Source organism: Vulpes lagopus, chromosome 8 (genome assembly GCF_018345385.1).
Source record: "Vulpes lagopus strain Blue_001 chromosome 8, ASM1834538v1, whole genome shotgun sequence".
Lineage (NCBI taxonomy): Eukaryota > Metazoa > Chordata > Mammalia > Carnivora > Canidae > Vulpes > Vulpes lagopus.
This window is the reverse complement of record NC_054831.1, coordinates 63,735,786-63,757,552: the sequence shown is the minus strand read 5'-3', so window position 1 is coordinate 63,757,552 and position 21,767 is coordinate 63,735,786. Positions and strand designations below refer to the sequence as shown.

Sequence of the window (21,767 nt, the reverse complement as noted above, 5' to 3'; positions counted from 1 at the left end):
AATGAGGGTACTTCACAGACAGGTCCAGTCCAGTAAGTTGTCCAGAGCCCCCCAGTTACTATGTGGCAGAGCCAGGCTTCCAACCCAAGGCTGGCATTTCTAACCACTGTGCCGTGACCCTCTGAATGTCTGGCACTTCTCCTTTTTTAAAAGGACATAAGAATTCATAGCGATCCCGTGAATCATGAAGCTTTCACTGCATTGACAAAAACAATGTTATGGAGTTAAATTTGGTACTAGAGCAAAGGTCATTCTGAGTCTTGGTCTAAGAATTTTCAAAGTAGTGAAATAAATAGTTTGGTTTCTCACGGTGTTGGCAAAACAACCAATTCACATTTCCTCCATTTGAGGCTTTAGGCATTTTGTAAATGCAGTCGCTGTCACAGCATCTTACACTGTGTGAGCACTAAAGTCATCTACACGATTCCCCTGAGGAAGAATTCAGTGCCCTCTCCTTCCTTTGGGGCTTGGGGTTCATGAGAGCTCTTCTAGAAGGAATGGCTCCAAAAAGCGACCCACCTGCCCTTCTAGTTTACAGGCATTCACCAGGCAGGGGCAAGAGGAAAAACCTTTAGAGATAAGGAATGTAAAGGCATTAAAATTTGTAGTCGTGGGCACCTGGGTGGCTCAGTGGTTGAGTATCTGCCTTTGGCTCAGATCGTGATCCCAGGGTCCTGGGATCGAGTCCCACCTCGGGCTCCCCAGGGAGCCTGCTTCTCCCTCTGCCTATGTCTCTGCCTCTCCGTGTGTCTCATGAATAAATACATAAAATCTTAAAAAAAAAATTTTGTAATCGCTGGAGACTACACTACGCCTGCCTGTGTTGGCAGTGGGGCATCACTGATACAGCAGTTTGTTTATAACCTCCCCACAACTAAGGTAACATTCATCAAACTGTAATACATAAAAAATAAATGAAATGTGTATCATGGAGCTTGCTGAACTTCTAAAAACACTGAGTCTTTTAAGTGCTAAAAAAAATCTGTCTGCCTCTCCTTTTCTGTCAATTTCCAGGCTTTCTTTCCATGAGCAGTTAACATTTTTCATCTTCCAAAGATACATGCTTTTCTTTATCCTCACAAATAAAACCATAAATGTTATCAAAACAATGGCTCTTACCTCTGGGTGGAACTATTTGAGGAAGGCTAAAAATATTTATTTTCTACATTTTTGCCTTTTATGAATGAAATCCCACAATCTGCCAAGAATCTTTTCCTTGCTCTCCTCGTGGAACTGAATTTCTCTTAAAAAAAATAAAAAAATAAATGATGGTCATGGTGCAAGGAGTAATTTTCATCAGGAATCTCCATTGACAGGGCTTAATTAGTAATCTCAATTGTGAGTTTTCCTTTCATCTGAGTCATTATAACTGTTTTAATTTCCCATACTTTGAACTTGTTGATGACAAGTTTTGAAACCGTCATTTCAAATATTGAGTGCTATATAGGTGCAGACGAGTCCCGTCCCTTCGATTTCAGCTTGACACGCAATTAGTGTGATTTGTATTAGCATAATAATGAAGATGAAACAGGGGAATAAAGAAGTTATGTTGCAACAATGGTGGCATCACTTTCATGGCAACAAGTATCAGAACATGCATGTACAGATGTCTTGAATTTTTTTGAAAAAAGCAGAACAGTGCTCTTTTTTTTTCCTTTTTTAAACCGTTGTCAGATTCTGACAGCTGCTATGACTTGTTTTATTCTTTAATTCTTTCCTTTTTAATGGAAGGGCATCTTCCATTCATGGCTGCAGCAGTTTAGCCGCCTCTAAATGAGACAGAGAAACGCGGATCTCCCTGGTGGTCGATCTTTCCACAGCTGCGCTGCGATTCCACTGTGACATCAAATTAGTAATTATAGCTGAGCGGGCTGCTTTTTACAAATGACAGTCTTAGCACGCTGCCAGCAAGCAAGCGACGCAGCAGGGAATCAAGGGAAGTAAAAGAAAACATAACTGGACTCACTTGATTTCTGAGGGATTTGACCTGACTCTTTAAAGAGCCCATGTTCTCGAGAGAGAGAGAGTCCTGGGGATTTACACAAATATGCATTTTGTTCATCGTTCTGCACATTTCTCCAAACTCGGGCCTGATTTTATTAGGTAACGTAGAGCCTGTGTAATGGAGTCACTGGGTCACGAGAAGGAGATTCCTTTTTAACATCTAACCTTCTCCCTGGAACCCGCGTGAAAGGAAACAGCTGCCCCGCAATTGGCATTTGTGTAACGATATTGGCAATAATCATTGTTGACACTTGGTAACGGGCCACAGAAGACTGCCTTGTCGATTCTTAGGCTTTGTGAATTGCACTAGCAATTAAGTGACTGTCACTCTCTCTGACATTTTACCTATTAATGACTGAAGGTTCAGGAGAATTGATCATTAATACCCTCACATCGAAAAATGCTTTCCTAAACCACTTTTCAGCATTTCTTTTGTGATCTTTAAATTTAACAAATTACAATTAATTACTCCCTCTCTCTGATTCTTTGGGATGCAGCTAAAGGCAAGGTGACAATGATGCTCAGAGCCTGAGGGACACCAGGCACAGCTGCGTGTCCTTCCGGGAATCTTTCCACTGTCAGCTGATGATCAGCTAAAGCAAGATTATCACAGTTTCCATGCCCCAAACTCAGCTAATGCTTTAACCTTCTTCTGTAAAAACCCTTTTGCTCCGCAGGGGGGGGTGAATCATTTCCCTTTGCCAGCCAGGGCTAGAAACACCTATTCCAGCACCCAAAGTACAAGGACTGGCTTCCCGTCAGGACAGAAGCAGGGCCTGTTTCTCAGACTCAAGTTAAAAGGCAACATGGGTCACATCTGCCTCGTGGCCCAGAGATGTTCAATAAGAAGGGTTTGTGGGGAGGGTGCCCAAACAGCATTAGTGGGTCTGAGTCCCAGCCCCTGCTCTAGCATTAATGGAAGTTCGGGGTGTGGGGATAAATCAATTCATTTTATCATCATTCGTAAGATGAAAAGATTTGATTGTATCGTTGGTTCTCTTGGTTTAAGCGTAAGAATCTGTTGTTTCAAACGAAGCTCTCCCCTCCTGCAGAAGGGCAGTCCAGCAACAGACTTGATTTTGAGAAGTCCTGGACTTGACAATCACTAAAATCCTGTCTGTGCTAGGTATGGATGAAGGTGCTTGCTCTGATTAAGGGAAGGAATGTTTGGAACTGTTATATCAGCGGATGTCGGAGCAAGCCTTAAGAACCCTATAATGTAAACCATCGGGGTTAGTCTGGGAAGCGGAGTTTTTAAGATTCAGCTCATTTGGAATTTGGTAAACGTGGCATGTGAAATAGAGGAGGTGACATGCAGTGGCTCTTGTGAGCACCTCCCAGGTGACAGCATTAAAGATCTCAGGCCAGTCTGGCTTAAGGTGGCATGCAGACTCTCAGTTGTTGTCATTTCATTTTTATTTCTCTGGAATGAATTCAACCCAGAGTATCCCAAGCACACGTGGAGCGGTGCTTTAGATACAGGGATTTTTTTTTTTTTTTTAAAGCTGACAACTCTTATTCAGTTAGTTCCAGAAAGAGTCACAGTGGAAAGAAAACTTAAAAATTTAGAATGGGGCCTGAATTTAAGCCAAGCTGCTGCAAATGCACTTTTTTTTTAAGATTTTATTTATTTATTCATGATAGAGAGAGAGAGAGAGAGAGAGAGAAAGAGAGAGAGGGGCAGAGACACAGGCAGAGGGAGAAGCAGACTCCATGCAGGGAGCCCGACGCAGGACACGATACTGGGACCCCAGGACGGCACCCCGAGCCAAAGGCAGGTGCTAAACCGCTGAGCCACCCAGGGATCCCCCAAATGCATACTTTTTAAAATAATAAAATTGTGGGGCACCTGGGTGGCTCAGTCAGTTAAACATCTGACTCTTGATTTCAGTTCAGATCATGATCTCAGGCTTTGAGATCGAGCCCTGCATGGGCTTCACGCTGGGCATGGAGCCTGCTTAAGATTCTCTCACTTTGCCCTCCCCTCTCTAAAAAAATATAATAATAATAATATAATAATATAATATATTATTATTATTAATATAATAATATAATATAAGCTTTAATAATATATAAAATAATATAATATATAATAATAATATAATATAAAATAATAAAACTGTGATGTTCACTAGGTTAGTATTAAACCAGAAACCAAAAATAAATAAATAAATAAACCAGAAACCATATAGTACTTAGCAAATTTCTTAAGTTTTCAGACTGTGATTTCTGATATTATCACCATCAACATTGGTGCAACAGAATCTTCTAGTCAGATCCTAACAACCTATTTTGTGGGCCCCGCTTATAGGTTAACTGTCACGTCACAGCCTGTGGAGGAAAACCAAGGTGTCACCATTGATACCACCACTTACAGTTAAAGGGCCATTACGTTTTGCAAAGTATGACAATGTTAGAAAAGCAGTAAATTTCACATTTTAAATATTAGCTTGAAAATCTTAGGGAAAATAACCCACAGCTGGGCACTGTGTTCTAAGGGGCAGAATTACACTGGGGTTTACCCAGTTTTGTGCTTCTTAATTGCAGCCCGGTTTCACAAGTGTGTTGAAGTATATTCTCTTTCAACGTTTACACACAGAGAAGTTCAAAATAAAAATGATGAACCTTTCACCTGCGGACTCCGGCCACAAATGTATCCATTCTCATTGTAGAAATCACAAAGTAGCAATGAGCTCTTGGGTCACTTTCCAAGCCCTGCACTTGCGGATGTCCAAGAAGGTTGTTACATGTGCTTTTTGTGAGAAAGCACCTGTTATCTTTGCTACTTCTGTATAAACTCTACCCATATTCACTAATTTGCCTTTTCATGTATCAAATTTGTGGCTTGAATGTTTTGAGCAGCAGACCTGATTGCATTATAAGTCTCTAACATCTCTTCTTACTCTAAAATTGATGCCACATATATGATGTTATTCAATCAAATTATCTTTGTCGTAGCTTCAGTGTAAGGATTGCCTAAAATTCTCTCCCTCACAGAAATATTTCTGGAGAATATATTTTCAGTCCCACAGATTCTGATTTTTATGAAGTTTTGTGGAAAGCCTGCTGAAATGGGTATCATTTTCTTTTCATTTTTATTTAGGTGAGCTTGGAATAATAGGTAAATCAGGAACATAAGCAGTCCCTCACATAAGACAATAATTAGTACATGTTTTTTTATGTTGTGTATTCAGCTCCAAGTGTGACAGTACAGCCCATCAAAGGACACCAGGCTGCAATCTTTGGCATCAAGGCTTACAATTAGACTTTAAAAAATGGGTTGCCAAATGAGCACATCGAACAAAAATTCATTTCATACTGAAATACAAGTCCTTTAATCACAGAGAACTATGCTATGTATTATCCTTTGCATTGAAACCTTCTGGTGCCAAAATCCTGTTTGCATTAAACACTCAAGTGCGACAGGAGTACACTTCATTTTCCTGTTACAGTTACCATCCAGGCAAAAACAAAAACGTGGCTTTGTATTATATAAATTTTGGCTCTGTGCATTTTGAGTATATATATATATATTTTTTTTTTCTTTACTTTCCTATTAGTAGTGGCAATATAAAATACAATAGGCTCTTTTAGGATAATTTAACATAATTGTAGAATGATGATAAAACCTAGTATCATTTTCATTTGAATTCTGCATACAGGAATTTACGTTTTTGACTGTGGCTACAGGTTTCAAGTATTTGTGATTTTCAAAAAAATGTTTTTGGACTCCTCTAAGAGATACTTTGATTTTTTAATCTAACTAAAATAAGACTTCTGTATCATTTCTGGCTTCACTAACCCTTAAAATAGGCAGTATTACAAAACTTCATGCACATGACAGCAATCCGATATATCACATCACAGAACCCAGTGAAGTAGGTAAATATTTATATATAACCAACAGGTTAACTTCCACTTGGAACAAAATCTAAATCCCTTTGGTAAACATTCATTTTTGGTTTTGTTTTCAGATAATCTGCAAAATGTTTACTAATTTGGAATTTTAAAGTTTTCATTAAAAGAGCAGTACTAATGCCTTGTTTTGTTTTGTTTTTTGAATCTCCTTTCTACCTTTTTTTTTTTTTTTTTTTTTTTTACCTTTTGCCTCCTTTGCCCTCCCAGGATCCATAATTTCTCTCTGACCACCTGGGACTTTGCTGAGCAGGCCTCAAAAGCACATGTTCACTTCTAAAAATGAAAGCTCTAAACTCTGTAGTTGTTAGTTCTGCATACTTTTGGCTTTTTTTTTTTTTTTTAATTTCAAAGCCTGGGCCAAATCTGTCCTTAGAGATCATTTATTTCTGTCTTTTATTGAACTCCAGGGAATAATAAGTGATTATTTATTTATATTCAGAAGCATGTATACATTTAAAATATCCACGTGTTGATTATCTTCAGGCTCTGATACAGTTGGGTGTATATCCCGACTCTCACGGCCACGTTCATTCGTGTTTAGTTGCACAGAAACCATGTTTACCATGACCAATATTGTTACATAGCATGTTTCTTACTAATGAAGAACAGAGACTCAGGAGGGACAGGTTAAGTAGCTGCTTCAGAACATCACAGCTAGTATAAAAGTGTTAAATATGCCAGACTTTTAGAAAACCTTGCTCTGGATTTATCAGCAACGAGTTTTTCTCTAGCTACACAATTCATACCTGAGAACATGACCAACAAATAACACTGTTTCTGTATAACCCTCCGAGGGGCAAGCACTGCCCTAAACTCTACATGTATGAACTCAAGTAATCCTCACAGCAATGCTGTTTGCTAATCCCAATCCAAAAAGGAGGAAACGGGATGCCTGGGTGGCTCAGTGGTTGGGCGCCGGCCTTTGGCTCAGGATGTGATCCTGGATTCCAGGGATCGAGTCCCACATCGGACTCCTTGCATGGATCCTGCTTCTCCTCCCTCTGCCTGTGTCTCTGCCTCTCTTTCTGTGTCTCATGAATAAATAAATAAAATCTTTAAAAAAAAAAAAAAACAGAGGAGGAAACCAAGTCACAGAGAGGTTAAGTAACTTGCTCGAAGCCGCACAGCTAATAATCAGAGGAGCTGCAGTATAACCCCGGCAGCTTGGGCCCTGTTTGTGCTCATAACCTGACACTTGTGTCTGTGTCTCATGCTGGGCCATGCTGAATTGTCCCCGGGTCCAGCGTCACCCAGCAGGGAAGTGTGAGGGGTCTACATCCTGCTAATTTTATCCAAACAATGGAAGCAAGATCCTAGCTAGGCTGCAAGGGCAAGAGTGTTTCTCTGCTTATGCCTTTGGCTGTCTTTATGCATTTACACCTCACGATAGTAGAGGTGAATGTCATTTTCGGTCCAGTCCACCCCAGTAGAATTATCAAAAGGGGAAGTAACCGTGCCTCATTACACTTGGGCCCTGCTGGACTCAATGCTGAGCTTGGTTGTGCACGCCTCCCTCAGCTGGCTGGGGCCTGGGAGCAGCTCCCAGGCTGGAGTCCCTGGCCAGGGCTGGGCAGTCTGGGGAGGGTGATGTAGCACGTCCTTGGCATCGCCTCCCGACGAGGACATTGTGTGGTGCTGCAATTCCCCCATCCCACCCGGAGGCTCCCAGTCTCCACGAAACCGGTCAAGAGGACTTAATTCAGAGGGAATAAATAAAGACTTCACCTACTACCACTTCAGAAAGGTTGCTGACCGCTGGCCAGGAGCCAGGCTCGGCGAGTCCGCAGTTAAGAAGCGATTCTGAGCTGATGTCTTTAGCTCTGGGGGTTTCCTCCGCCCTCTGGCTGGTTCCACATTGAACTAGAAAGAGTATGAAAGACACCCATTAAAGAACCAGACCTGCCACTTCGAGGCTTTCAAAGCTCTCCTGGGTGCAAATAATCCAGTGTTGCAAGGCAAAAAGTAGGCTCCGTTGCTACCCACAGTTATTTCTGTGCTACTCCGCAGCCCTCACCTTTGTGGGCGGTGAACCCAAGAGGTTTGTAAGGTCATTCATTCATAGCGTGGTAGTTTTCTTTAAGGAAAAAAAGGTGTTTTAAATATAAATACTTCTCATTATCAGAAGGCTATGTTGAAATTGTTCTGAAAGCTAAGCAATAAAGAGAAAAGACAAACCTGGAAACAGACTCTCAACTCTAGAGAGCAAACAGATGGTTAGCAGAGCAGAGGCGAGGGAAGGGGGACCAGTACAGCCGGGGACGCACTGTGGTGGACACCTGAAACTAACAGGACCCCAAGTTGCCTATCCTGGAATTAAAATTGACAAAAATTTTTGAAAAGCTAAGCAATAAGGCTTTCTTGGGCTTGAGTTATGGTCAGGTGACTTCATCTTTGTCACCTAGTTCTTAGAAAAGAACATCAAGTTTTTTCCTTTTTTAAGAAAATATTTTGTATGCAGTCTCTCAACCTATTTTTTTTAAGATTTTATTTATTTATTCTTGAGAGACAGAGAGATAGAGAGAGAGAGAGAGAGAGGCAGAGACACAGGCAGAGGGAGAAGCAGGCTCCATGCAAGGAGCCTGACCTGGGACTCGATCCGGGTCTCCAGGATCATGCCCTGGGCTGAAGGCAGTGCTAAACCACTGAGCCCCCCGGGGCTGCCCCTTATGTTTTAAATCCATACAATCTGCTGAATGTTCACATCGACCACGACGGTGAGGGCAAGTGGCTCTGACTACTGAAGTGTGTCACACAGGGTTGGGCAGAGCTCTGCGAACAGGCCCCAGAGCCTCGGGCGAAGCATCAGGCAGCCTGGTCCCATCTCCGGGTGACAGCTAGTTTCCTCCTCGCGCTTGCCTGCCCCGAGCTCAGCGCAGGCCTTAGCTAACGTGCATAATCTGCACCCAGTTTCCCTGTCGGCAGGAACCCAAGGGTAAGAGTTAAGATTGCTGGGAAATAAGGTGACGCACTGAAATGAGTCGGTGCACGTAAAATGCCTGCTGGCACAGCACCCACGCGGCCGGGGCTGAGTGTCTCCCCTTCCGAGCTAAAGCCGCAGCCTGGGCCCTGGCCTGTAAGGCAGGGAGCCAGGATCACGTCCCAGGAACCCCGGTGGTGCCCCCACGCAGGCGCTTGGGGGTGGGCGTGTGTAGACCAGGGTTGGATTCCTCCAGCAGCTGCCCCGCTCAGGATCTGCCTGTCTCCTGAGCCTGTGGGTAAGCCCTTAAGTCTTTTAACCAATCTGGTTGCCCTTTTTAAAACTTGATCCAGTCTAAGTATGTCCCCAGTGCCTGTGAAATCACAAGTGAGCTTAGTCTAGTACAGGGTGCCCAGAGTTTTATGAGCTGGGATTAAGTTCTCCCTATCACATGAGGTAAGCCTGGGGGTGCGGAGGGGGGGAGCCCCAAATGGCCTTCATCTTCATTAATGTGCCTGCAATTGCAAACACCCATCCAGTGTGTCATTTCCTGCCTTGGCTCTGCTCTGACATCCCTGGCTTAGGGTTTCCCTTGCTCCCCCAAAGCAAAACTCCCTGGGCTGTTCTTCTCGCCCACGGGTGGAGTGAGTGGGGGGCTGGGGCCGATACCTTGATACATAACACCACCCCACACACGCACACCCAGCCGCCCGGGTTGTCCCCTTGCACGCCTGCCTCTCCCTAAGGCCCTCCCAGTTTCGTATTTCGGGCCGTGCTTTTCACCAGGTTGGTTAAACTTCGGATCCTTGCGTTTTTCACTGTGAAACTTGGTTACGTTTATGATTGTGATGGCAGAGGAACGGAGGGTTGTCTGTGCTTGACTCCCAACATTTCGTGTTAATGTACTATCTTCACACTTAGGGTTTTTTATGTCGCACTTATGACATTTTAAAATTATTAAGGACAGGTTTAGGGAGCCCGTCTAGCCTACCAGGCCCCTCCATGGCTTTTGTGAAGAACCGCATTGTGTTTTTATTCCGTCAGCATAAAAGTATTTGAAAGCAAAAAAAAAAAAAAAAAAAAAAAAAAAAGTATTTGAAAGCTCAGTCGCCTCCAAGAATGGTTCTATTTGTTCATTTTGCATACTCCTGCGACCCTGTTTTTTACCTGCTTGGTCTCCTGTCTTTCTCTCACACTAGATCACAGATTCCTTTAGAATAGAAATGTTGACCTGTTCATTTTTGCATCTGTGGACATTTGGTAACTGCTAATTGAATCAAAACTTTGGATTTCTGATCTTTGCTATACTCGCTTTGTAAAGGTAATTATTTTGGCAATAGTTTTAGCAAATTAAAAATCACAAAACTTCTAGGGCACCTGGGTGGCTCAGTTAGTTAAGTGTCTGCCTTTGGCTCAGGTCATGATCTTGGGGTCCTGGGATCAAGCCCAGCATCAGGCTCCCTGCTCAGCAGGCAAGTCTGCTTCTCACTCTCCCTCTGCCCATCCTGCTCATGCATACGTGCTCTCTCTTTTCTCCCTCTCTCTCTCAAATAAAATCTTTTTTAAAAAATTGCAAGACTTTGAATTTTTTTGCAAAATTAAGATGAGTACCAGAGCTACAAATTTGGAATTGCATAATGTGTGTATATGTGTATGTACAGACAGATGTGAATAGTTTACACAGAGCAGTTGGGGCCTTTGAGAGATGCTTCTGTGTATCTCTCCAGTGGGTTTTCTTTTATTACTCTGAGTAACAGCGGGGGTCGCAGTGTGGGGAGCAGGAAGGAGAGTATGTTCTCGGATTTTTTTTTTCATTTAGCTCACACTTATGGGAAACCTAGCCATTGAGACATTCATTAGCATACTAAGAAAATATCTTATGTTGGATTCCTTTCAGCTGAAAGAAATAAGCTATGATTAGCTGACGGGAGTAGGGAGGGGTTTTGATTGGTCTTGAGCTCTCCCGGAATACAGGGTGCACGAAGTTGCATAGAACAATCCACACTACTTTAAAAGTATATACCCATATTATCCTATAGCATAAGCTGAATTTTTCTACTGCTTGTGACCCATGTTTTGATAGTCACCCCTTACTGTGTGTTGTGGCCGTCAGCACAAGGACAGGGTAGTTTCCAGCTCACTACCCTCTTGTTTATTTGTAAAAGACAGAACTTCTTATCTTAATATGTCTCAAGACATTTTCCTTTGGCATTGTCCAAATGCAACCAGAACTTTCTTCTTGATGGGGTGGTGACCTTCTAGAAGGAGCAGATGGCCAACCTCTGGCCGCATATTCTTCTTGGCTGAGAAATTAGATACGATTATGGGTGGTGCTTTCCTGAGACAAGATAACCTGTTATTTGTAACATGAGCCCAGCAAAGGCTATCCAAAAAGTGTTGCGGGTGTGGAGTTGGGTTGTACCAGTAAGAAAATTGGAGGTTCCTGACAAAGAAGTCCAAGAATACAAATTCTATACTTAGAAGACTTCTTGTAAGAGCGTGAATCTAAGAAAGCAGTCAGGTTTCTGCCGTGAAATCTGTTACCAAACTTCATAATATGGAGAACGCGTGACCCTCCACGCCTAGTGACATTGCGTCCAGTGGTCGTAGCTCACTGGTGCCCCCTCGCGGTGGTCAAGCCACCTCGCATTTTGTCGCCTTGGGTAAGACACCTGCCCTGAGCCAGGCCGACTCCATCTCCCAGGGTGGGTGCCTAACCTCCTGGGTTGGAAGGCATATATTTCTTAGATTTCATTCAAACTCCTTTCATTCTCTTTGTCCTTTGTTTCAGGCCAAAGAACTACCGACTTTAAAGGATAATGATTTCATTAATGAGGGTCAAAAGATTTATATTGATGACAACAACAAAAAGGTGTTCCTGGAAAAACTGAAGAAAGATGTTGAGGTAAGAAAAGTCAAGGTAAAGGGCAGTCCCATCGTAGAAATGTCACCACTCTTGGTCTTTAGAAGCTTCTTCAACCATCTGCTTAAATCTGCAACCAAGGCAAAAAATACATACTGTACATGATGAACATCAGATCGAAACAGGTGCATCCTTCTAGATGATCTGGTTCAGGAAAGAAGTGTGCTGGTTCAGCAGCTCCCTCCTTTAGATGATGGACCAAGGAAGGTGCCTGCCGTCGCCTGCCGGGCGTCCCCACCCTCAGGTTCCCACTTTCTTGGTCAGAGAGGAGCCTGTGTGGTGGCAGCCTGCTCTCACTGCTGCAGCCAGAAGGAGGGTACCTGTCACAACAGCAAAACATTGCAAAAAACAAATGTGGGGTTTTCTTCATCTAAACCACATCTCGCTGTGAGTAAACACCGCCCCGGTCACCTGGTGCTTTCACATTTCCACCAGCCTCTGTGAAAGTAGTGTCATTAGGCCCACCAAACCTTCCCCCTCGTGGGAACAGCACAAAGGCAGCTCGCGACCCCGGCATCACAGGAGGTGGCTGTGACACGTAAAATATTGTGTGAAAATGGGCTTTTAGTCTCTCATGAGGGAGGGCGTTTGTGGGTTTTTTTTTTGTGTGTGTGTGTTATTTTGTTTAAGAATGAAAATATACTTACTCCTATCCTTTTGTTGATTTTAAAGACATCACAGCTCTCTTGTCAGACATCCTTTTATAAAGAGTCCTTTAAAAATTAATTCAAGGAAAAAAAGATTCTCTTGAGATTTGTTAGGTTTACATGACTATGCAAAGGAAATCCTAATGTAGACAGTTACTAAACAAGGTTTTTCTGAGCTGCTACTTTCAGTCATATGCACATGTGAATGTGGTATACTTTTTTTTAATTTTTATTTTTTTACTTTGAAATACAGTCGTTCCCCCCCCCCCCCCCGCCATCCCCCACCCATACACACACCAGTACAACTCTCTACTCAGAGAGAGGCCCTAGTGGACAGTTTACTTCTTGATGTCATTAAACAAAAGCAACTAAAATGGCTCAACCAGAGAATGAGTGTCTTGCGTTCGACTGTATCCCCCAATAGGGCAGAGCAGGTTTACAATTCCCTTTATAGAGTTCTGACATCCCTTCCATTGTAAGACACCCAGGCTGATCGAGTGAGTTCGTAATTGTTTTTTAAGGTCATGAACTATTTTCATAAAAAATGTTTACATATTTTTTTAAACTACTTGGTGTATATACTTCAGTTAGAACCTAAATATTGTTTCTTTGTGAAGGATACAAGCGTCTACTTACAAAGGGAAGTTGAAGAAAGTGTTTGCTTTTATCGTTTACAATTTTTTTCTCCAGTCTTTCATTAATAAACGGTTATTTTCCCACTGTTGCCAGTGGTTACTATTACAGTCTTTATTGGTTAAACATTAGTTAAACATTTCCCATACTTCAGTGTCAACTTGATCTAAGTGATAAGTACTCTAGGTAGACGTCCTCACTTTCAGTTTTTTATTCATCAATCAGCAAATCTTTGATCCTGAGAATAAGACCATTTGAGCAATTATGGTAAATATCCTTTAGGGTTATGTGCACTCTGCCAAAAAAAAATTTATTTTTTATTTTTTTATTTTTTTTTGTTTCCATCCTTTTTTCTGTTGGCTGTGTATCATTGGGATATTTAGACTCCAGACATAATGTAACTGAAGCAGTACACATTTACAGTTGAATTACATGAGGATCCTCTCAGCCCTTTTGTTGTCTCTAATAATGTCCTTGATTAGAGGATTTGGATAGTTTAATCCCATGCAGGGCTCTTGCACTTAGCTGTTTTGTTGAAATGGAAGCAGGGCATAAAGCATTCTTTCATTAAAAAAAAATCTCAATGGCTGATAAAAATATCTTTAGTTTTGAAATTCATGCAGAAGCATCATTAAATTTTTAAGCAGGTAATTATGGTGAAGTAGCTTGACATCTGATCTTGATAAATGAGACTAGAATTTAATCTAGTTTTGTTTTTTCATTAACACTCTGCTTTCTAATTCAGCTGACTGGCCTGTTAGTTTGCGAATAGTTTTTTGGTTTGGGGTGGGGGTGGGGGCAGGGACAACTCTGTTTTTTACTTGATGCTTAAGATAAAAGAGGAGTCTATTACAGCCCAAGAGGTAATCTGTTTTTATAGCAAAAAAAGAAAATAACTGTCCTGAGAATCTAGCTGCTTTTTTTTTTCCTGCAACTGAAATCCTGCTCTGTTCATATACCCTGAAAATATTTCAGTTCAGAAAGCTTTGCACATTACATATTGGTGAGCCCGTTTCTCCAAAAGACAGTGCTCTGTGGAGAGTGAAAATCACTTTGGCCTTCTGGCCTGCTTGTGGCCGGCCCCAACCAATGACAGTGGATGGTGGAGAAGCGGCATGATCTCCTCTCATGGGCTCAGGCTGGGAGCCCAGGGGTGCCTGGGAGCACCCTTACTGCAGGGCATCTCAACTGTCGTGTTACTGGGTGTGCGGGAAGGAGAAGGTGGGCCACTGACATTGACCGAGCCACGAGTAGAGCCCGAACTCCTCCTGTGCAGTCATTCTCTCTTCCCTTGTAACAACTCCTGAGGATGCGGGCCGTCACCCCCTCTATGGATGAGAACACTGAGCCCGGAGACTCTATGCAGGTTGCTCAGACACACACAGCTACTAAGTCCAGGCTGGGATTTGAGGCTGGCAGAGGCCACATTTCTAAACTGCTCTGATATAAAACACAAACCGAAAATGTGTGCGAGAACACAGTTGAGACTTTGTTTCCCAATAAACGCTCCAGAGGAGGATTATTAAAACTTTTAACAAGTGACACAAAATAGCTGTTAAATAGGGCTGGCTGGAGTTTGAATTCTGCATTGCAGATGTGTTAATTCAGTCGAACCAATGTGTTAATAAAGTTAGCAAATAAAGCGAGTTTAAATGTTGAGAAGGAGAGTTTATTAATAGTGCTCTTACCACATAGTTCTCTAGAAGGGCTCGTGGCGGGGCTCATTAGAGGTCTCAAAGAAGATTCGAGCTCAAAGATTTGGCATAAAGAGGAATTAATTATGAAGGAATCAGATTAGGTGGGATGTTTTGAGGGAAAAAGAAGCCGACCAAAGGTCTGGCAAATAATTATTAAGAAGCTGGAAAGGAGGAAAGGCAAAGAAGGGTCTAAGGATTATAAAGATTTAAAAATGGTCATGCTTTGAAATCTTACGTACTTAAAAAAAAATCAATAAATTGGAGCCAGAAGCTTAAAAGGATGAACAGAAAACAGAGCAAATATGTATTAAGTTCCTCAAAGTCAGCTGCAGGCAAACCCCAGCAGTGGAGCCCCTCCTTCCACCTCCTCTCCCTCCTCCCCTCCCTCCTCGCCCCTCCCCTCCATGTGGAATCTACCAGGCCACAGTAGTTTTGTGATACCCAGCAGGAATTTTCTCTAACAAGAATCTTGGGTTTATTGCCACATTTCATTCCATTCCACTTCAGAAGAGAATTAAAATTAAGTTTGTGAAGATAAGAGCTGCTGAATCTACGGGCCTTTTCCATTTCTCCTATGGGCCTACCTGACTTGAACATGTTGACGTGTTTAAAGTGGGGGTTTGATGAGAAAGGCCTTCCACTGTAATAACAACACGGGCAATTACAAAACAGCCTCCATTGTCACCTGCGAGGCGCTGTCTTCATTGCCAAAGCTGGATTTTCTCTCTCTCTCCTCTGTCCACCCCACTGTGAGCTCAGCGGTATTATCCCATTTTATAGGTTCGATAACTGAAGCTCAGAAAGGTAAATTCATTGTGAAGGCACAGAGCTAAGAAGTGAGAGAAAGAAGATTTAATCTCCCATCTGATTGCCAAACCCATTCTCTTTTGATTTTAAAGATTATCTGTGGGGATCCCTGGGTGGCGCAGTGGTTTGGCGCCTGCCTTTGGCCCAGGGCGCGATCCTAGAGACCCGGGATCGAATCCCACGTCAGGCTCCCGGTGCATGGAGCTTGCTTCTCCCTCTGCTCTGTCTCTGCCTCTCTCTCTCTCTCTCTCTCTCTCTGTGACAATCATAAATAAATAAAAATTAAAAAAAATAAATAATTATCTAAAAAAAAAAAAAAAGATTATCTGGTACTTTACTTAAGGAACTCACAGGGTCACCCTTACCAGCAAACCCATGCTCTTAACCACTGTGCTGTCCTTGGTCTTGCATCTCCCCCTCAGTGTCATAGATCTGAAAACTTACAATGTCATAGCCACTGGGGGCTGCAGTTGGGTTCCAGGACCTTGGGTGGGTCAGAACAGCTTCTTAGCCAGGGATGCACTCTACCAGTCACCGATGGTTTCGTTTGGTGTTTTGGGTACAGAGCCTCCTTACTGGGCAAGGAGCCTGTGTGACTGCAGAGCTGCCGCCGAGGAAGGGCCTAGCATTGTGAGCAGCACCGACCAAGAGGGGCCACTCAGGCCCGCAGACCCCCCACCGAGTAAGGCAGTCCAGCCCCAGCTGTCATCCCGGCCCGGCTGACCTTTGCAGGTCATGGCGGGCAGCCCCTCACTTTTATAGTAAAGCACACACTTGAAGGCATGTTTGAAAGCCAGCCATCTGAAGGTCGAACAGTAGACTTCCATGTCACAGAGATAGTCCGTTCTGCAGAGACGCAGGGTAAACGTCTCCTTTTGCTTCTAGGAGCTGCTGCCTTTGCCTTTGGTCTCAAACTAAGGGTTTCCTTATTGCTTTGTTCTATGTTGTTACTTGGCTGGGATGCTTATCTCTTCGAGAAAGGCCTTAGGGAAATTAGGGTCCTCATTCACTTGTTCAGTGCACGGCAAGACCTACCATCACTTCCTGGCAGTCAGGAATGCAGCAAGGGCAGAAACAGCCAGAGTCCCTGCCCTCGTGGGCTGCCATGCTCTGGGAAGACACGTCTACTCAGATAATCTCACGAGATAAACGTGCACCTAAGCCGAGCATCAGTAGGGAAAAGTGTGCTGGTCCATCCATCCGTGCCCGCGCTTTGGGGATGTGGCTAAGGCAGGAATCTGGAAAGGCTTCCGTAAGCAGGTGTCTCCACAGCTGAGATCTGGAGGATCTGAGTGGGAGGCAACTGGGTGCGGGTGAGAGGGTGAGAGGGCCAGAAGGTCGCCCGGAACAGGGTCAGGACAGCCCAAGGAGTAACAGGCCGAACTGTCCTGGCCCACTGGGCCATGTTCGAGTTTGCTTCTGCCCTGCAAGACATGGGAGACCATCAAAAGGCCTTAAGCGGGGGCAGGGCAAGATCACACTTGCATTTTGAAAAGCTCTTCCCTTCACAGGGGACTGGGGGCAGTTGGCATAGCATCAATCGATCGTTACCACTTCCCTGGGAAAAGCAGGGATGGAGAGTAGGGGGTCTTTGCCCTGCCACCCATGAAGCAGAACAGGACCTGGCCTGGCCAAGCCCCAACCCACCTTATAGCCACAACACACACACACATACACACACACACACACACACACACACACACACACACACGGGGCCTCTGCAGGGAGATGTTGCCACCTGGGAACCAGTGTCTGCAGCTGAGCCCAGACCTCTAGAGGGTGTCCAGGATGGGCAAAGGGGGCAGGCCAGATGGATTCTAGAAAGAGGGGTCGGGGCAGGCACTGTGCAGTGGGGGGAGGGCGGGGGCAATGCAGGAAACAAAGGAGGCACTGGCCCTGTTCTCAGGAGCTACAGGGAGCTACAGGCCGAGCTCAGCCCCAGGCACAGCCTCCAGGGACCCAGGCCACTCGTCATACCTGGGGTGAGAGGGTATGACTGGGTGTTTCTGATGCAGTGTTTCCGAATCACTAGGCCCCCCAGGGTGTTCTGAAGGGGGAAGAAAGCAGGCTTTGTGATGAAGTCTGTTGTTGGCACGCTGGTGGCGGATACCCTCGCAGAGACCCACAGTCCTAGTAACTGGGAGGCCCTCCTCCTCAGAAACCATTCGATTTGATTGACTCATTTTTTCCCTACCAGCATTGCAAAGAGCAGGACTTGGGAAAAGCTGCCTTAATGCAGTTTCCAGAAGCAGAGTAATGCAGTATAAAGACCAAGAGCTTTGAACCTAGGCTCCGGAATTCGCTACTTCTTAGCTTTGATTCCTTGGGCAAGCTCTTTTAATCTTCCTCAGCCTGCTGGCTGCCTGTGCAGGATCGGAATGCCTGTCGGGCCAGGCCAGCTGTCTCCGTACAGCAGGGTGCACCGTGCTCCCCAAATCCATGGGCTCATGTGGAGCCCACCAGGTACCCAAGACCCGGCTACACGGCCGGGTGGCTGGCTCTGTGTTGGTAAAAGATTCAAGCACTTCACGGTATTGTCACTCCCTCAAGAGGGGGAAGGTTGCCCACACTAATGAGTTCCTGGCCATATGCACCCTGACTGACACCCAGCAGTGCCAGGGGGGATGGGAGGATGAACAGTCTACGGCCACAGGCTGAGGGAGGTGGAAGTGGAAAGTTGTTCTGTGATTACTTTAAAAGAGGAGTTTGGGAGAGCCCACGGGAGGAGGAACAGCTTCCTCTGTCTCTGGGGCTCAGAAAATTGATTGAAGGCATGAGAATCAGTGCTGTTTTGTTATTGGCTTTTTTTTTTTTTTACTAGAATAAGGAACATCTTTATTTCTTTACCCAGCTTGACTGAGGTATAGTTGACCAACATATTATTATAAGATATTCAATGTATACACAGTGATGATCTGATGGATGTACCCATTGTGAAAGGATTTCCCCCTCAAGTTATGAACACAACCATCACCTCATATATTTACCTTTTTTGTTTTTCTTCTGGTGAGAACATTTCAGTTCTACTCTCTTAGCAAGTTTCAATTATCCAATACAGCGTTACCAACTATAGTCACCATGTTATGTATTAGGTCCTTCATCTGATAGTTATAGGCTTGTACCCTTTTACCAACTCTCCCTATTTCTCCCACCCCCCTCAGCCCTTGGCAGTCACTGAGTTCAAGTCACACACACACACACACACGTGAGATCACACAGTATATATCTTTCCCTGTCTGGCTTATTTCACTTAGCATAACACCCTCCAGGTTCATCCATGTTGTCAAAATGACAGCATTTCTTTTTTAAGGCTTAACATTCCACTGTGTGTGTGTGTGTGTGTGTGTGTGTGTACACACATTTTCTTGATCCATTGACAGACACTTAGCTTGTTTCCCTGCCTTGGCTATGATGAATCATGCTGCAGTGAACAGGGGAATATAGAGGTCTCTTCAAGATGATGATTTTGTTTCCTCTGGCTAGATACCAGGACTGAGATTGCCAGATGAATCATAGGGCAGCTGTATTTTTAATTCCTTGAGAACCCTCCATACTGTTCTCTACAGGGGCTGCCCCAGTTTGCATTCCCACCGACGGCGCAGGAGGTTCTCTCTTCTCCACATCCTCACAAACACTTGTTACCTTGTCTTCACGATACTAGCCATCCTGACAGGTGTGGGTGACATCTCATTGTGGTTTTGATCAGCCCTTCTCTGACAATGGGTGATGTTGAGCATCTCTGTGTGCCTATTGGCCATTCAGCACTCTTTTTTGTGAAAGGGTTTGCATGCATCAATTTCTAAGTATGAGCTTTCTCCTACCTTGCTTACATATCTAAACAAAGGTTTGCGTGATTTTTTTCCCCCTGAGCTTAAATGAGGAGTCAGTCTGGCCCCCGGGGGACTGATGGTGGGCAGACAAGGAAATGGGGGCTAAGGGGGAGGAGAGCAGGCAAGAGGAGGCCTAGGCCAGTGAGGAACTGAAGGCCTCAGGGAGCAGCGGGGCAGGTCCTCTCCTTGTCTTTAAGGGAGCCCAGCTCTCTCAGCTCGGAAACCTAGCTGCTTCCTAACAGGCTCTGGAGAAAATAATGACTCCACGGATCTCCACAAATTGATTTCACTTCATTTTCAGCCAGAACTTCAAGACCTATGGTTTCATATGCTTGCCATTTCCTCAATTCAGCCCGAGTCACCCAAGGCCCACCAGCTGCTCTGCATCCCTGAGCGAGGGTGGCACCAAGTCCTCCAAGAGTCGGGGTCACACGTCTTCCTGGGCCACGAGCCCAGGGTCAAAGCAGTCCCGGGCCGGGCCAAGCCAGCCGCTGGGGAGCAAGGAGTGCTTTAGCTTTAGCCAGCAGATGGCCTGCCACGTTGTGTCCTCCGTAACACCAGCCACGCTTTAACTGATCGATAAATTTATCGATCAATAAATTGAAATGAGCGATTGCTATAGATCAGGTGTCTGGGTATCTCTAAGAAGAGTCCTGACCCGAGAATCCAAGCAGAACCCGGCAGGCAGGAGTAGGCTAACCCGAAGAGCTAGGTCTCACCGAGGTGGAGCCGGGGAAGGAGGAGGGGGATTCCTGGGCCCCGGCTGCTTCATGGGAAGCGAACCACCTTCAGAGTCTCTGGTCCTCCAGCTTCCATCCTCAGGAAACCGGAGCAGGACAGGACTGCGTTATTCACCAGAGCGTTGACACGGGCATTTGCTGGTTGATTGGGACATTTGGGCTTTTACTTATTTGTGATGGACAGCATAATAATCTCCTCAGCCCAGTGTGCTGAATTTCAAAGTGCTTTCACAAGAGACTCTGCTGGAAGCTACTTGGGAGGTCCTTGGTTTTTCCCATCAGCCAGTCTTAATTGTTGGGAGAACAGCTCTCCTCCCTCCTTCTTGCCAGTCATGCTCTCTGCTCTCTGGTGTAATCCAAGCTCTATGTGATCAATGCATGCCTCTCAGCGTCCAGCTTTGCGTTTCAGGGAAAATAATACTAGTACACGGCCAGCCTGAAGTGGGGGGCTACATGTTTGGCCAGAGAGCAGCCCGGGACTGAGAGAGCCTCATAAGGGAGGCCCCCCCGGCAGGCCACCTCTTGGGGAGACCCTCGCCTCGTCTCTGCTGCCTTCACTCGCAGTGTGCCCCATGCATTTCCCTGAGCTTGTCCTCTTCAAATCTGGGGTGTTTAGGCCTAACTGACCCTGTTGCCTCCCATCCCCAGTTTCTTGCCCAGTTAAAGCTCATGGACTACAGCCTACTGGTGGGAATCCACGATGTGGAGAGAGCCGAACAGGAAGAGGTGGAGTGTGAAGAGAATGACGGGGAAGAGGAGGGTGAGAGCGATGGCACCCACCCCGTTGGGACCCCTCCAGACAGTCCCGGGAACACGCTGAACAGCTCCCCGCCCTTGGCTCCTGGCGAGTTTGATCCGAACATTGACGTTTATGGAATTAAATGCCATGAAAGTAAGCACAGTTATCATCAACTCTTTTTATCTGTGAAATGGTTTGATTTTTTGCAGTTTACTGCCAGTAATTATAATCCCAGTTCAAAGTGTGCTGCCCTCCGAGATTATTCTCCAGAGCCTGAATAATTGATTCGGGGGCAAGGGTGTGTTAAAAGTAACTGTAATCTCTGGTTTTGGAACATAATGTCATAAGGTCCTTGAATTTGGTGATGTTGAGGGAATACAGCAAAGCCACAAACTATTTTATATATACAACACACATGTGCACACACTTACGTAAATGTAGATAACATATAGAAGAAAAACTTTTAAAAAGATTCTATTTATTTATTCATGACAGAGAGAGACAGAGACATACGCAGAGGGAGAAGCAGGCTCCCTGCAGGGAGCCCAGTGCGGGACTCAGTCCCAGGACCTCCCCGGTCACAACCTGAGCCAAAGGCTCAACCACTAAGCCACCCAGAAGAAATGTTTAAAAAATTTTTCTTAGCCATCTCTTTTGTGGCTCTAGTATGTGGCCCCTCTGAACCTCACTCGGATACCCTGCAAGGGTGGGTGTTTCATCACTACCAGCCCTTTCCTTTTTCAGGAGCACCGCAGCTGGCCCAGGGAGTGGGATGAGAATGTCTGATTTGCTGTTGTGTCCGTGCTCTGCTGAGCTGCACCCCCTGCCCCGCCCGCATTAAAGGGTCTGTGGCTCTCTTTAGAGTGAGCTAATCTTAATCCTCAAAATCTGTATAACTATTTCAAGGAGGAT

General features: G+C 44.8%; 1 protein-coding gene across 1 annotated transcript in view; it reads left to right on the top strand.

The window, feature by feature from the left end:
* PIP4K2A (phosphatidylinositol-5-phosphate 4-kinase type 2 alpha) overlaps nt 1-21,767 on the top strand; it is a 179,164-nt gene that overhangs the window by 150,667 nt on the left and 6,730 nt on the right. The window contains exons 7-8 of the mRNA XM_041765645.1: nt 11,631-11,744; nt 20,765-21,008. Of these exons, the coding sequence (XP_041621579.1) occupies nt 11,631-11,744; nt 20,765-21,008 (358 nt within the window). The remainder of the gene's footprint in view (nt 1-11,630; nt 11,745-20,764; nt 21,009-21,767) is intronic.